Source organism: Pristis pectinata, chromosome 3 (genome assembly GCF_009764475.1).
Source record: "Pristis pectinata isolate sPriPec2 chromosome 3, sPriPec2.1.pri, whole genome shotgun sequence".
In the NCBI taxonomy this organism is placed as follows: Eukaryota; Metazoa; Chordata; class Chondrichthyes; order Rhinopristiformes; family Pristidae; genus Pristis; species Pristis pectinata.
Genome location: NC_067407.1, coordinates 37,510,684 through 37,526,596, shown reverse-complemented (window position 1 = coordinate 37,526,596; position 15,913 = coordinate 37,510,684). Strand labels below are relative to the sequence as shown.

The 15,913-nt window shown below is 41.0% G+C and overlaps 1 protein-coding gene across 2 annotated transcripts in view; it reads left to right on the top strand.

The window, feature by feature from the left end:
* LOC127568144 (cytochrome P450 4B1) overlaps positions 1-15,913 on the top strand; it is an 82,236-nt gene that overhangs the window by 20,861 nt on the left and 45,462 nt on the right. Inside the window, exons 1-2 of one of the 2 annotated variants that reach the window (XM_052011522.1) lie at positions 3,104-3,383; positions 8,806-8,950. The exons of the other annotated variant lie outside the window; for it this stretch is intronic. Coding sequence (XP_051867482.1) covers positions 3,186-3,383; positions 8,806-8,950 — 343 coding nt within the window. The 5' untranslated portion in view covers positions 3,104-3,185. Of the gene's footprint in view, positions 1-3,103; positions 3,384-8,805; positions 8,951-15,913 lie in introns of those variants that run through there. 2 annotated transcript variants of the gene reach the window in all.

Genomic DNA, 15,913 nt, shown 5'->3' with positions numbered 1-15,913 from the left:
ATTCCTCTGTGACAGAAATTCCAGAAATCAACCATACAATGTATTTATTTACAAAGGCATCTTGCCCCTGAGTCAGTGATTATAGCTTCAAATTCAGAAGGTTAAGAACAAAAAGTTAAGCAGGAACTCCACTAGTGTTCCCGCTTAACTTTTTGTGCTTAGCAGTAGCAGGAACTGACATAGGACTGCAGGGCTCAGAAATCTTGTCTTTTGGCTGAGGCAGTAAACTGAAGCCTCATATGCTCTCCCAAGTGGATGTAAAAGATTCCACGGCACTATTGGATTGAAGAACTGCATAGATTTCCCCTGCCTAATAATTTCTTTTCTCGGTTAATTTGAGTAAAACAAACTAATTATCGCATTGCCATTTATAGGAGCTTTCACTGAGCACGTTTCCAGCATCACAAAATGACAGAATACTTAGAGCATGGAAAGAAGTCATTCAGCCCACTGTGACTTATTCTGGCTGGAGGTCCATGACCAGTGGGTTCCACAGGAATCTGTACTGGGACCTCTGCTGTTTGATATATATATAAATGACTTGGATAAAAACACAGTTGGATGGGTTAGTAAGTTTGCAGATGGTACAAAGATTGGTGGCATTGTGGATAGAGTGGAAGATTCCCAAAGGATACAATGGAATATAGATCAATTGCAGATATGGGTGGAGAAATGGCTGATGGAGTTTAATCCGGCCAATTGTGAAGTATTGCACTTTGGGAGATCAAATGTAAAGGGACAGGTCACAATTAATGGCAAGACCCTTAACAGTGTTGATGTACAGAGGGATCTTGGGGTCCATAACTCCCTGAAAGAGGCTGCATAAGTTGATAGGGTAATAAAGGAGGCATTTGGCATGCTTTCCTTTACTAGTCGAGGCAATGAGTTCAAGAGTCAGGAAGTTATGTTGCAGTTTTATAAAACGGTAGTTTGACCACATCTGGAGTATTGTATTCAGTTCTGGTCACCCTGTTATTGGAAGGATGTGGAGGCTTTAGAGAGGGTGCAGAAGAGGTTTACCAGGATGCTGCCTGAATTAGAGGGCATGTGCTATGAGGAAAGGTTGGACAAATTTGGGTTGTTTTCTCTTGAGGATGAGGGGAGACCTGATAGAAGTTTATAAGATTATGAGAGACATAGATAGAGTAGACAGCCAGCATCTTTTACCCAGGGTTGAAATGTCTAATACTAGAGGGCCTGCCTTTCAGGTGAGAGGGAGTAAATTCAAAGGAGATGTACTGGGAAAGATTTTTAAAGAGAAAGTGGTGGGTGCCTGGAGACAAATATGCTAGAGGCATTTAAGAGGCTCTTAGCCACATGAATATGCAGAGAATGGAGGAATATGGACTTGCATAGGCAGGAGAGACTAGTTTAATTAGGCATTTAATTACCAGTTTAATTAGTTCAGCACAACATCGTGGGCTGAAGTGCTTGTTCCTGTGCTATATTCTCTTATGAGACCATACTCCCTCCATGTAAAAGCAATTCAGCTTGTCTAACTCAGCTGTCCTCTAACCATAGACCGTAAATTCTTTCCTTACAAGTACTTATCTGGCTTCCTTTTGAATGCTATGATTGAATCGGCCTCTACTACGACAATGAGTGGAACCAGACTACTCACTGTGTAAAAGTTATCATCATTTCATCGGCCATTCTTTTACCAATCCCCTTCATTCTGAGCCCCCGAGTTCTTGAACCCTTTGCCAATGGAAACACTTTATCTCAAGCTATCTCTATCTTTTATGATTTTAAATACTGCTATCAGATTCATGTCAAGTTCTATAGCCACTTTAAACATTATGCTTGCTGTTTTCTAGGTGTTGACCAATTTGTCTCACTTGGCCTGGCTTATTTGCCAGAACCTGCTCAGGAAATGCTGCTATACTCATTGGGCCAGAGAAGTACTGATCAAAAATGTTCTCTTAAATCAGCAAGCTCGGGCTGATGGGTGGATGGGATGTTGCGAGCTGATGTGGACAGCAGAGCTTCATGGGACCTCAACCTTAAGGAAAGTAAAGGAAGAAAAACTGGCTTGGCGTGTTTTGGAATAGTTTAGATTGGAGGTAATGAAAGTATGGATGAGGGATTGAAATGAGCTGAGGCAAGGGTATAGTCAAGCGATACTTTGGGGTGAGTGTAGGTGGTCTCAGTGACAGCATGTAACAGGGCTGAAGAATTCCCAGTGTGTCTCTGGAGACCAAATGGTGATTCTTGCATAGTGTATGCACATTTGTTCTTTAATCTGTTTTTTTTCCCCAACTTTTCCCAGTAAAAATTTACATGTCTCTGTTTATAATGACAAAATTATACAAAAGCTTGACAAAAATGAAAGTAATGTAAAGGTTTAGAGGGACATGGGTACAATGCAAGCACATGTGACTAACTTAGTACCTTGACTGGCATGGACGAGTTGGGCCAAAGGACCTGTTTCCTTGCTGTATAACTCTATTTTAATAATGTCAGTCATTACCTTCCCACCTGTAAAATACCTCAAATAGCAACAATACTATCAATGTCAGCTCTCCAAATTGCCATAGTGCCTTACTTTCAACTACTATAAAATGGTTTAGAGAAAGAACATAGAACAGTACAGCACAGGAACAGGCCCTTTGGCCCACAATATTGTGCCGACATAGCTATTCCCTCCTACCTACAGAATGCCCATATTCCTCTATTTTCCTCCCATTCATGTGCCCATCCAAGACCCTCTTAAAAGCCCCCAATGAATTTGCCTCCACCACCCTATCAGGCAACACAATCCAGGTATCCACCACTCTCTCAGTAAATAACCATTTCCCTCACAGTTAAGTGCCTATCTAAGAGCTTCTTGAAAACCCCTATCGTATTTGCCTCCACCGCCACCCCAGGGAAACGTAATGAATTTAAACTGAAGAGGGCCCTGGTCCAAAAACCTATTCGTTAAGCTCACTTCACAGGCAACTGCACCTGGTTTTGGTTACAAAACTGAATCACAGAGAAGCGGTGAGCATGTATCAGGTGATTTGCTGATGAGAGTAACAGCTTTAAGAGTGGGAGCACTTACAGCGAGTGCTGTCGATGTCATTCGTCTTACGGGCAAATGACACGGAGAGGTGCGGCTACAGGCAAAGTCAATCATTAATGTCAGTCCTGGCAGTTGGGAGATCTGTGAGGCTCGTATCTCGATCCCATCGTTGTCGGTACAAATGGCATTGATGGAAGCGTTAAGGGCGCTGTGTTTTCCCGTCGAACTCTGCAGGCTGTTGCATTTGATTGCGGTGTTTTGTTTGGTTTTCCTCCTGCTCAAAACGGTGAAGCTGTGTGACCATAGATGGAAGATGAAAGAAGTGATGCAGCTTTTCCCGGGACCGTCAGCCCATTGGTTATTTGGACACGTACTGGAGGTCGGTAGTATTATCCGGCCCGGGCATTTGAATGTCTATCCGGTGAAATATGACAGGGGAAATTAATGGCAATTATGTGATCTGTTCAAAAAACGCGCACGCATTGGGTGTGAGGTGGGTTCGTTTGTCTTTGACTGCAATTAAAGAATTCAGCGGTTCAACATTGACTCAGAGCAAAACACTATACCATGTCCTTGTGTATAAACATGGCACAATGCCGTCTGTTCACTCCACATGTTTAGCTCTGGTTTTCTTTGATACTAAATGTATACAGCGTGAGCGGCATCAAATAATTTGCCAAGTTAGTCCTGGAAGACAGTTTGCAAGAAGTTATCACTTCATTGGTAAATTAGTTTATTATTGTCACATGTACTGAAGGACAGTGAAAAACTTTGTCTTGCATACCATCCGTATAGATCATTTCAACAGTGCATTGAGGTACAAGGGAAAGCAATAACAGAATGCAGAAGTGCTACCGTTGCAGAGAAAGTACAGTGTATGCAGACAATAAGGTGCAAGACCATAACGATGTAGATTGTGAGGTCAAGAGTCCATCTTATTGTACTAGGGGGCTGGTCAATAGTCTTATAACAGCGGGATAGAAGCTGTCCTTAAGCCTGGGGGTATGTGCTTGCAAGCTTTTGGATCTTCTGCTGGATGGGAGGGGGGAGAAGAGAGAATGTCCAGAGTCGGTGGGGACTTTGATTATGTTTTTTGCTTTACCGGGGCAGCAAGAAGTGTAGACAGAGTCCATGAAAGGGAGGCTGGTTTCTGTAATGTGCTGAGCTGTGTCCACAACTCTGCGGTTTCTTGCGGTCATGGGCAGAGCAGTTACCGTACCACGTCATGATGCATCTGGATAGGATGTTTTCTATGGTGCGTTGATAAAAATTGGGGAGAGTCACGGGACATGCCAAATTTCTTCAGCCTCCTGAGGAAGTAGAGGCATTGGTGAGCTTTCTTGGCTGTGGCATCTACGTGATTGGACCAGAACAGGCTACTGGTGATGTTCACTCCTAGGAACTTGAAGCTCTCAACCCTCTTGAACTCAGCACCATTGATGTAAACAGGAGTATGTGCACCACCCCCTCCCTAAAGTCAAGATCAGCTCATTTGTTTCCCTGACATTGAGGGAAAGGTTGTTGTCATGACACCATGCTACTAGGCTCTCTATCTCCTTCCTGTACTCCGACTCATCATTATTTGAGATTTGGCCCACCACGGTGGTATCATCTGCAAACCTGTAGATGGAGTTAGAGCAGAATCTGGCCGCACAGTTGTGAATTTATAAGGAGTAAAATAGGGGGCTGAGGACACAGCCTTGTGGGGCACCAGTATTGGGGATAGTCATGGTGGAGGTGTAGCTGCCTGTCCTTACTGATTGTGGTCTGTTGGTCAGGAAGTCAAGGATTCACTTGCAAAGGTAGGTGTTGAGTCCTAGGACTGGGAGTTTGAAGATGAGTCTGCTTGGAAATGTAGTATTGAAGGAGGAGCTGTCGTAAATAAACAGTAGTCTAACGTAGGTGTCTTTACTGTCTAGATGCTCCAGAGATGAGCCTAGGGCCAGAGGATGGCTTCTGCCACGGACCTGTTTCAGCATTAGGAAAATTGCTGAGGATGGTGTTCTGAGAGGCTGAAGTTGATGTGTGCCATAACTAGCCTCTGGAAGCACTTCACAATGTTTGATGCTAGAGCCACTGGGCGGTAGTCATTTAAACACATTACCTTATCTTTCTTAAGTGTCAGGATGATAGTGGTCTTCTTAAAGCAGGTGAGAACCTCGGATTGAAGTAGGGAGGGGTTAAAAATGTCTGCAAATACTCCCGCCAGCTGATCTGCACAGGATCTGAGGACGCGGCTGGGGACTCCATCTGGGCCAGATGCTTTCCGCTGGTTCATTCTCCAGAAGACTGATCTGACGTCTGCGGTGGAGACTGTGGGTTCAGGTGCATTGAAGACTGTCGGAGCAGGTGGTGACATTCCATTCCCCTTCTGTTTAAAATGTGCATGGAATGCATTAAGCTAATCAGAAAGGGATGTGCTGTTGTCAGCGATGCTGCCTGACTTCATTTTGTAGCCTGTTATAGCATGCAAGCCCAGCCACGGCTGGCGGCTGGTCTGAGACTCTATTTTTGGATTGGTATTGTCTCTTGGCATCCCTGATAGCTTTACGGAGGTCGTATCTCAATTTCTTGTATAGGTCGGCGTTACCTGATTTGAACACTGCACTCCTAGACTTCAGTAGGGAGGGGATCTCCCAGTTCATCCATGGTTTCCTGTTTGGGAAAGCCTGGATTGACCTCTGTGGTACACAGACTATGTTAAGAATGCAGTCTCCCAGACTATTTAGTTATGACGATCATAAAGATTAATTATTCCTCTCATTTTGAGGAGGCACTTGTTGGGATAGGATTTGACGAGCAGTGGGGTATCTTACCCAGGTTGTTGTCATTATGTGGATTTAGGTGGTAAGTAACTCTGAATATGCAGGATATCACCATTTTATGCAGTGTTTGGAATTCCCTGACTGGGTGGAGAAAATGAATTAGGAGAGGGGCACACTAAACACGTACAGACTGCATGTATAAATGCATTCATCATAACTTTAATGTACTCAGTGGTTATTGAGGGAATGGTTGGGGGGAATTCCTGCACTCCTGCTCACAGCCCACCCTGAAAACAATATCCCCTGTCCCATTGTGTCAGAGGTGACAATACATGTCTGATCTGATGTCCTTCTCATTTCCTTTTGATTAGAAGTTTTCTACCCGTAAGTATTGTTCCCTACCCTTCAAACCTGCTATCATTGTCTTCTCTTCAGAAACACTATCCTTGACTTTTATATACTAGCAAACCTATGTCCCATTTCTAAGCTCCCTTTTTTGCTGTCCAAGTCCTTGAATATGGTGTGCCCTTCCAAATTTGTCTCTGTGACAACTCCCTGCAGTCAGGATTGTGGCTTCGTCAAAGTACTGAAAGGGCTCATATGAAAGCCACTAATCGTAGCATTGAGATTATTATAGAGTTAATTTGTCCTTCCTCATTCTTCTCAACCAGTCATCAGTTGTTGAAATGATTGACCACGACAACAATCTGCAATGCTTTTCCATCGTCACCTAACCTGGTTTGGTCAGCACTTGGCCGATTCTGTTCTTGCCTAACCTGTCAAAATCAGAGAATAGCTGCAATGGTTTCCCTTCCTTTGCTTGCACTGATATCTCGGGGAAACCCCCAAGATCTATCTTTGGTCGCTCTTGTTTCCCATCTACATTCTGACCATCAGCAACGTCGTCCAAAAGCATGGAATCAGTTTCCTTATGAATGCTGACAACGTCCAGTTCCACCTGAACAATACCTTTCTTGATCCTAGCACTGCATCTAAATTGTCATATTACTTGTCTTGTACAGTTGGAAGATGAAACCCTGTCTTTGGACCCTATTACAGACTTTATTCCTTGGCCACTGACTCCATGCTTCTTTCTGGCATCTGTCTGAAACTCGACCAGAAAATTTTCCCAACCTTGATGTCATATTTAACCACAAGGTGAACTTGGGTCCATGTATCTCAGCCATCTGCCTGTGTAACATAACCTTTCAACACTACTATTTCAGCTCAGTGGTAGCTGAAACCTTCACGCTCACCTTGTTACTTCTAAACTTGACCGTTCCAATGCACTCCCAGCAGGCATTGCTTGTTCCACTATCCAAGAACTTAAGCTGAGCTCACCCAAAACTCTGCTAGTGTCCCAATGCCTACTCCCTCCCATTCACCCAACACCTTTGTACGCGAGAACCATATTGTTTCTCCACTAAGCAATATCTATAATTACTAATTTGTTTTCAAATCCCCTTTCTGGCTTTGTCTCTCCTAACCTTTGTACCTTCTTCAGCACTCCTAACACTTTGACATATCTGTACTACTCCAATTTTGATAATTTCTGAATTTAATTGTTCCACCATTGATAGAGCATTCAGCTCTAAAGGCCCTGAATTTTGGAATTGCCTCTCTAAAATCCTCCTCCTTACTACCTGATTTTCCTCCTCTAAGTTCCTTAAAATCTACCCTGTTAATTAATCTTTTGGTCATCTGCCCAAATATCTCTAAGTGACTTGTGACAAATTTTGTTGAATAATGCTTCTTTTAATTTTCTCCTTTCTCTCCGATGATGGTCATTGATTCTGTGGTTCATTTCCTTCAACGCCAGCTAATCTCCAAAGCATTATGCAAATGTTTTATTTCCTGGAAATGGAGCCTGAGCAATAAATTTTGGCAGATATTTAAGCAATTCAAGGCATTATATTGGGAATAACAACCAAATTCAAAATATACTTCAATGTAATGCTTTTTTGCAATGCTTGACATAAAAAGAATTGTTTGTGTTTTTAATAATAATTTCAGTTATTTATTGAACAATGTATATAATTACATTGTTATTCTAACCAACAAAATCATCCTTAGATGTGTAATGTAAACCAATCTTTAAAAAACAATCAGATTTTTAATTTCATTGTTAATTTAAAAAAATACAGAACTTTTACAAAATAATTTTATGATGAAAGATGGATTCCTGCTTTAGCTCAGTAACATGGGATTTTTTTTCTGAATCAACATTTATATTCATTACAGTTATTGTAGAAGTACCAAGAGACTTTTTTCCTTTTAACTAAATTGTTTTAATTCACTTAAAGGGAAATAAATTCAAATTTTTACCAACAGTTTTTGAATCATAAAAAATTTTCTTTTAATTATCAAATGCAATTGAGATTACAGTTATTATTCTCCTGTTGGAGTGGTCTCAACCAATCCTACCAGTTTAATTTGCTATGCATTTAAGATTTGCATTGATTACATTTAGTAAACAATAATATGCCTGTGAAATAATTTGTCTGTTTTCTTCCATCATCGTACTTTGACCATGATCATGTGCTCTATCTGTAAGTACATTGCACAGTCCAGAAACTAAAATAGAAATGTTGTTTAAAAAAAACAAAATCCTCGTTCTGTTTACAAATCACAGATGGATGTTGCTTTTATTGATTCTTTGAAGAAAAGTTGTTAAGTGTGCACCCCTCAAACCCCCATTTCTATTTACTCTAACCGAAGTTCTGTCCAGATTTTGTAAACTTTTCTGTAGTTTTAAATTTACATTCCTTAAAGTAGTGGTCACTGAATCTGGTCTTTAAAAAAAGAACGCTTTCTGCAACCTCATCCTTTTTCAAGATATTTTGTTTGGGTAATGAAAGCTTAACAGTACAAAATTCACCAGCCACTATGATTTAAGGCTACTAATCAATGTGTTAAAGACTCTTAATAACATCATTAAAATTTTGAAATAAGGAAAATATTTTTTTAAGTTAAGGATTCCAGCTGGAAATTCTTTCAAGTTTGTCATTCTTTTGTTTCATTAATATCTCATTGCAGTTTCCTCAGGATGGGACAGATTTAGACAAGACCGTGATATGGACAAACCAATATCCATATGCCTACCCAATTTGGTTTGGTCCGTTCACAGTATATTTAAGTATCAACCACCCTGATTATGTTAAAACTGTATTTCAATCTACAGGTAAGATTTTTAATTTTTTGTTGGAATGTAACATATTCCTAATGTCTGTTACTAGGAGAACTACAACACGGTATTTGTTCACAAGATTGTACATGAGGAACTAATTTTAATTTTGGAACTAGTATAAAAGGGACAATATCATTTCACCTGCTCATTATCAACAATTTGAAAGGATTGAAAATAGACAGATCCGATATCCTTAAGTTTTTTATTTATTCATTCACAAGATGTAGGCGTCAGTGGTAAGGCCAGCATTCATTATCCATCCTTGGTTGACCTTGAACTGAGTAGCTAGGCTATTTCAGGGTGCCGTTAAGGGTCAACAATACTAGTAGACAGACCAGGTAAGGATGGCAGATTTAGTTCCCTGAAGTACATTCACATGAACCGACTGGGCTTTTATAGTAGTTTGCTAATTTAATGGCCTCCATTACTGATAATAGCATTTTGTTCCAAATGTATTTAAATTCATTAATGCAAAATTACCATCTGCTGTGTTAAGATTCAAACACCAGATTAGTAACCCAGAACGCTGCATGCTTGTCCAGGTACTTAACCATTATGCTACTATACCCTTTTAATTACACTATTGTATTCTTGAACACGTGAGATTCTTTGTGTTTTTACGTAGTGGTGAGGTAGATTTGCCCAGCAATTTATCACGCTAACAACACCTCAGTAAAATATTAGTTGTTTTTTTTTTCCCTTTGATTTCATGCATGTTTTTCAGAAGAGAACTGGCTATTAATTGTTTTGTTCTTCAGTGTAGCTCCGAAGTTTATATTATTAATGGATGACTGCACACATATTCAACTGGGAACTTTGTGGCATTTATTAAAAATTATGTAAAATTTACTGTCATATCCTTTTTAATTCTTCAAAGAAAACTGTAAACTACTTGTGGCACTGGCTTTCTGCATAAGATCATAGGACTATTAGGAACAAGAAAAGATGGTTAAAAGTTCTTGGGAACAGTATTGAAGGGTTTCAGGGTTGGTAAAAGCAAGAACAGAAACACCAATGGGTTATGATCTGTATACACAGTCAATGGTTTCTGAGTGGTGCAAACATATACACTGAAATGTTGCAAGGCTAAAACAAGCGACAGTAATTCTTTCTCTATGGTGGAATAATTCTTTTGATGCTCAAAGTCAGGTGTTCTGAGCACGGGATGGTAGCATAAAATGGCTTTCAGCTTCTTAAATGCTTCTTGACAAGAATCTGTCCAAACAAACTTTACTCCCTTCTTCAGAAGATTAGTTAGGGGAAGAGCAATATCAGCAAAATTTTTACAAAATTTTCGATAATATCCAACCATTCCCAAAAATCTTCTAACAGTCCTCGTACCTGTGGGAATAGGGAACTCAGATATTGCTTGAACTTTTGCCTGAACAGGAGCTTGCTTGCCTTGACCTACAACATAACCAAGATACGTCACAGTGGCATGGCCAAATTCACTTTTAGCCAAGTTAACTGTAAGGTTAGCCTTGGAAAGTCTTTCAAACAACATTTCTAACGCAGAGATGTGATCCTCCCATGTATCATTCCCAGTCACTAAGTCGTCAATGTAGGCATCTGTATGTTTTAACCCATGAATCACTGAATTAATCATTCTTTGAAATGTTGCCGGAGCATTTTTCATCCCAAATGGCAAAACATTTGGCAAATGGCAAATGGCAAAACACTAACTGTATGCGCGGTTAAAATTTTCTTGGGAAAATTTTTTTTTAGGTGGGAGGTGTTACGGACTCAGTGAGAGTCCCTTTAAGATAGAGAGTGTGTGTGTATGTGTGTGTGGGGCGTGCTTACATCAATAGAAAATAAAGGACGTAATGACGTTGTAGAAGAAGAAGAAGGAGAGAGAGAGAGAAGGGAGCGAGACACCAGCCTGCTTGTTTTCTCTATCGATGGATGAGAAACAATAACTGTGTTTGCCACTGAAATCCATGTATGGAAGTTGGAAGTAATCCGGTGGAGTTCACTTTGTTGCTGACCTGTAGAAGGAAACATGTATTTGTGTGTGGACGACCACGGTTCGGATGCTTTTCGGGGTGAGGAAGTCACTACCGAGTAAACACTGAAGTGTCGTTTGGGTTCCATCGTGGAACATTTGGATTTCGTATGTACTCTCTCTATGTTTTTCTACATCTACATCTTATCTTCAGACAACGGTGGTTGTTGAAGAAGCCCTTGCTCATGTTTCACCTTATGGCTTGCGGAACTGAACTTTAAGAACCATTCCGGAACTGGGAGTTTTGGACTTTGTCACACACACACACGACGAGTTTAGTTTTGGGGTTAACGTTCAAGGTTTAACATTTTTGAATTCTAACATACTAACATTTTTACTTTTATTTTACGTATTATCATAAGTAGTGATTAATAAAATAGTTTTTAACACTGAATCATGCTCAGTGTGTTTCTTTTGTTGCTGGTTTGTGACAGGAACAGTATTGAAGGGTTTCAGGGTTGGTAAAAGCAAGAACTGCAATAACCTGCATCTCCACATCATCTATATAATGTAGTAAAACATCTCAAAGCACCTCACAAATCAGGGTATTGCTGGGTGCAGAAACTGATGTAGAGTTTTTGAATGATGCCATGGGGGAGCAAATAGTTGAGAAACCAGAGAAGGCCTGGGCAGTGGTGTAGGATTTTCTACAGTGGCATAGATTATGCTGCATCCTCACAATTTAACCCTTTGAATCCACCATCTCTCTGAAATTCTAGCTACTGACCATAGTTTGTACAGAACTATATCTCTCTGGGAATTATAAAAGTGTACTGCTTCAATTACTTGAAAAACACTATGATGCTGGAGGAACTCAGCAGGCCAGGCAGCATCCATGGACAAAAGCAGGCGGTCAATGTTTCGGGTCAGGACCCTCCTTCAGGACTGAAGATGGGGAAAAGGGGAAGCCCAATATATAGGGAGGAAAAGCAGAGAAGTGATAGGTGGACAAAAGAGGGGAGGTGGGGTGGGCACAAGGTGGTGAGAGGTAGATGCAGGTAAGAGATAGTGATAGGCAGATGCTGGCAAGGAAAGGAGGACAGATCCATTGATGGATGGGTCACAGGAAAAGAGAGAAAAGAAAAGAGGGGGTAGAAAAAAGAGAGGTAGGCTAGGAAAGGGAAAGAAGAGGTGTGGTTGGGGTGGGTGTGGGTGTTTGTGGGGATTATTTAAAGTGGGAGAATTCAATGTTCATGCTGTTAGGCTGCAAGGTTCCAAGACGGAAAGCGAGGTGCTGTTCCTCCAGTTTGTGCTTGGAATTCTCCTGGCAGTGGAGGAGGCCGAGGACTGACATATCAGTGATAGTGCGGGCGGGGGAGTTGAAGCGACTGGCAACGGGAAGATGCAGGTCGTGGTTACGGACAGAGCGCAGGTGTTCTGCAAAATTGTCACCTAGTCTGCGTTTGGTCTCACCAATGTAGAGGACTCCACACTTGGAGCACTGAATGCAGTAGATGATATTAAGAGAGGTGCAGCTGAATCTCTGTTTCACCTGAAAGGACTGTTTGGGTCCCTTGATGGAGGTGGTGTAGGGGCAGATGTTGTAACTATGGCGGGGGCAGTGGAAAGTTCGTGGGAGCGGAATGGGTGGGGGGGGCGGAGTGAACTAGGGAGTTGCAGAGAGAGCAGTCCCTGCAAAAGGCAGCAATGGGTGGGGAGGGGAAAATATGCTTGATAGTGGGGTCCTATTGGAGATGGCGGAAGTGGCGGAGAATGATGTGTTGGATACGTAGGCTGGTGAGATGAAATGTGGGGACAAGGGGGACCCTATCCCTATTGGGTCCGGCAGGGGTGGGGGTGAGAGCAGAGGTGCGGGAAATGGCAGAGATATGGGTACGAACTCTCTTGACCACATTCGGGGGGGGAGGGGGGGGAAGCCACGGTTAGAAAAGAAGTTGGACATCTCGGTTGTCCTGGAGTGGAAAACCTCAACATGGGAACAGATGAGGCAGAGAAATTGAGAACAAGGGATCACGTAGTTGCAAGAGACTGGGTGGGATGAGCTGTAATTCAACTACTTTTCTGTCTAATTTCCTAATTTCAACATTTACTTCCAATCAGGTAGTATCACAAAGAAATATAAATTGTATTTAAAACATCTTTAATGTGGAAAGCATTTCCAAGGGGCTTCAAGGGAGGATTATTGAACAAAAACTGCTACTAAACCACAATCCATATGTGTAAAAGGTTTTTACTGATGATTGATGCCCCCCCCCCACCAACTGTATCCTCCAACTAAAAATTTTTCCACAGTATATCAGCTCTTGATGCTCTTAAATTTTGCTAGGGAAGGTTTTTCAAAGCCAACAACAGTCAGAGTATATTTCTGTCTTGGAGTTAGCATAAACTATTCAGCACTTATCTGGTAAGGTCAAAAGCCTTGCCTCCTGTCAAAGTAAATATGTTTGTTCCTTTCAAGGGCAGTGCTACAATCCAAAGTGCAATCGAAAATTGTCTTTTTTTTTGTGGTCTGCCAAGTTAAACGGTTTTCAATCAATCATAGAGTTGACTTCTGGTTGGGTAATGGACTTGTTCTCTCCGAGATCACTTATTACTAATAATGTTTGGAAAATGCCTCCAGGACTTTAAGCTTCCTTCTCCAAAACCACATTTCACATGGGCCCATCATCTTCCCCATACTCTTTCATAAAAGTACAGTTTTCACAACCATACAATGCTACTTGGAAAACTAATTCTATTCTATTAATATTCTTAGTTTTGTTGCCATTGAAACATCTTCATCTTGTTGTTGCTCCTGATTTACAGATTGTCAACTCTTAATGGGTGAAATGTGTTTAAATGGTTTTACTTGAGTGTTGTGACTTCTCTGGAGGAATGAGGGTGTAGATACTGTCCCTCTGAGAAGGACATGGTTGCAAGCATTTTTTTATTTGCACTCAATTCAAGAGTCACTGACGACTGCATCCCCTCACTGAACATGGAACATTTTGTTTTCCCTACACATTTGAAAATGCCCATGGCATTCATGATCAGTTAGGTTTTAGTAAGTAGCTGATCAAGCCAATTTGTACTCTGAACTGCGTCGTATACTAGTAGAGGATACCGAATATATTGTATGGTTATCAGTGCATGTGAATTTGATGTTGGATCCACACAGCTTCCCCTTCAGCTTTGCCTCAGCAGCTCTACTTCAATGTGGATGAGACTTCATTAGGTGGAATGATCATGAGTGAAATCCTCATGTCTCTGGGTCCATATTGAAGCATCTCAAGAATAGCTCTAAGGAATGTTTCAGTGCCTACTGCATGTGTGTGAAAACCTCTATCTGCTACTTTATTCTCAGACAACCCATTTGAAAGTGATTTAGTTTAAAGCATGGTGTCAGTATGCTCAGGTTTTATATGCATGTTTCAGGGCTGGCAGCATAATAGCTTTGGTGAACTTCAGTTTTGTTGTTGACTGATGCCTCTGTGTTCTCCCCATATTTGCAAATGGTCTGCTGAACACTACATTTATTTTAGCTGTACTAGCATTGATTTTATTATTGATGTGGATGGCACATGACAGTGTACTGCTTAGGTAGGCAAACTTATCAGTGCCTCGATGGTTTGGACATCCGTTGTGGTGAGGGAGTCTCCGTTAGACTTGCCTAATGCATAATTGACTCCACTGGTGACTAGGAATGGTTCAAAGGACTCAGCACCATCCACAACACAAGTGATCGTGCCATTGTGATGTTGTTGAACCTTTGCATGAATTTCTCCAGATAGCATAATTTAGTCAGGACCTTCCAAAGTGATTGGATCAAATGCTTTTGTCAGGTTAATGAAAGTCATCAGAGTTTTGTTTCTCCCATTTCTCTTCCAGTTGATAAGCTGCAAATATCATCTCTGTGACTCATTTTCATTTCCTGAAGCCACATGTACCCTTAGGTACTGTGTTGCACAAGGGTGATTCAGCAGGACTTGGCAAGAATATGGTCAACTTATAATAGCCAGGAAATGTCAATGTGGCCAGATTTTGTGTAGTTCCCTTTGTATAAGAGGATGATGGATACATGTTCGTACTTCCAGGATACAGTTCCTTGGGTTCACTTTGATTGGAAGAATTCAGCCAATTTCAGAGCCACATGCAAGCCTTTAGCTTCACAGACTTCTGCTGGTGAATCAATCACTCCAAGTGCTTTGCCATTTGATGGCAATTCCATTGTAAACAATTAATTATTTTACATTTAGGGTGTATAGTCGAAGTAATTTGTAATATCACTGTCTGATCTCGCAAAGACACAGAAAACGTTATTCTGACAGCCTCTTAGATCAGAATAACATGAAAAATGTAGTGTTTACTAAGAATTAAAGATCAAATGTAAAAGAAAATCAGATTACGTTACTTCACAACTTTCCACCACCTGCTGAAAACTTCTGTCTTTCTTGTGCTCCAGTAATCTTGGACTATGTATCCATAATGAAAATCCTTCGGTGAGAGGAAATCACAATGGAGACTTAACTTGGCGAGTGAAATCGTCATGAAGCTGCTTATTTTTATATCTTTGATATTTGGTGCAATGCAAAAGAAGAGGATCTCCTGCCCCGTTTTTCAGAGTTGTGAAGCAGTGTAGACCTGGTGATCATTTCAGGTGTTCCAGAGTTGCATTTGTCTTTTGGGCTTTCTGATACAATTTTTTTTACCTTTTTAGAAGAAAGCAAAGGTCTGAATATGTATAAGAATCTCTCTAAGCATCTCTCTGCTGGGACAGCCATCACTCTAGGAAGGATTCTGTATGCCCAACTTTCACCTAACATAGAAAAATTACATGCTAAAATCAGTAACTGAAGCCATCCTGACATTGTTACAAAAGTGACATTGATGGAAGTTCCCAGAAAATCACATAATTTAGAGTCTGAAACAGGAGAGATCCTCCCATCCATTACAATGAAGGCTTCTCTTGGAAATATAAGAGTCTCCTTTGTTCTCACATAGCCAGTTGACAA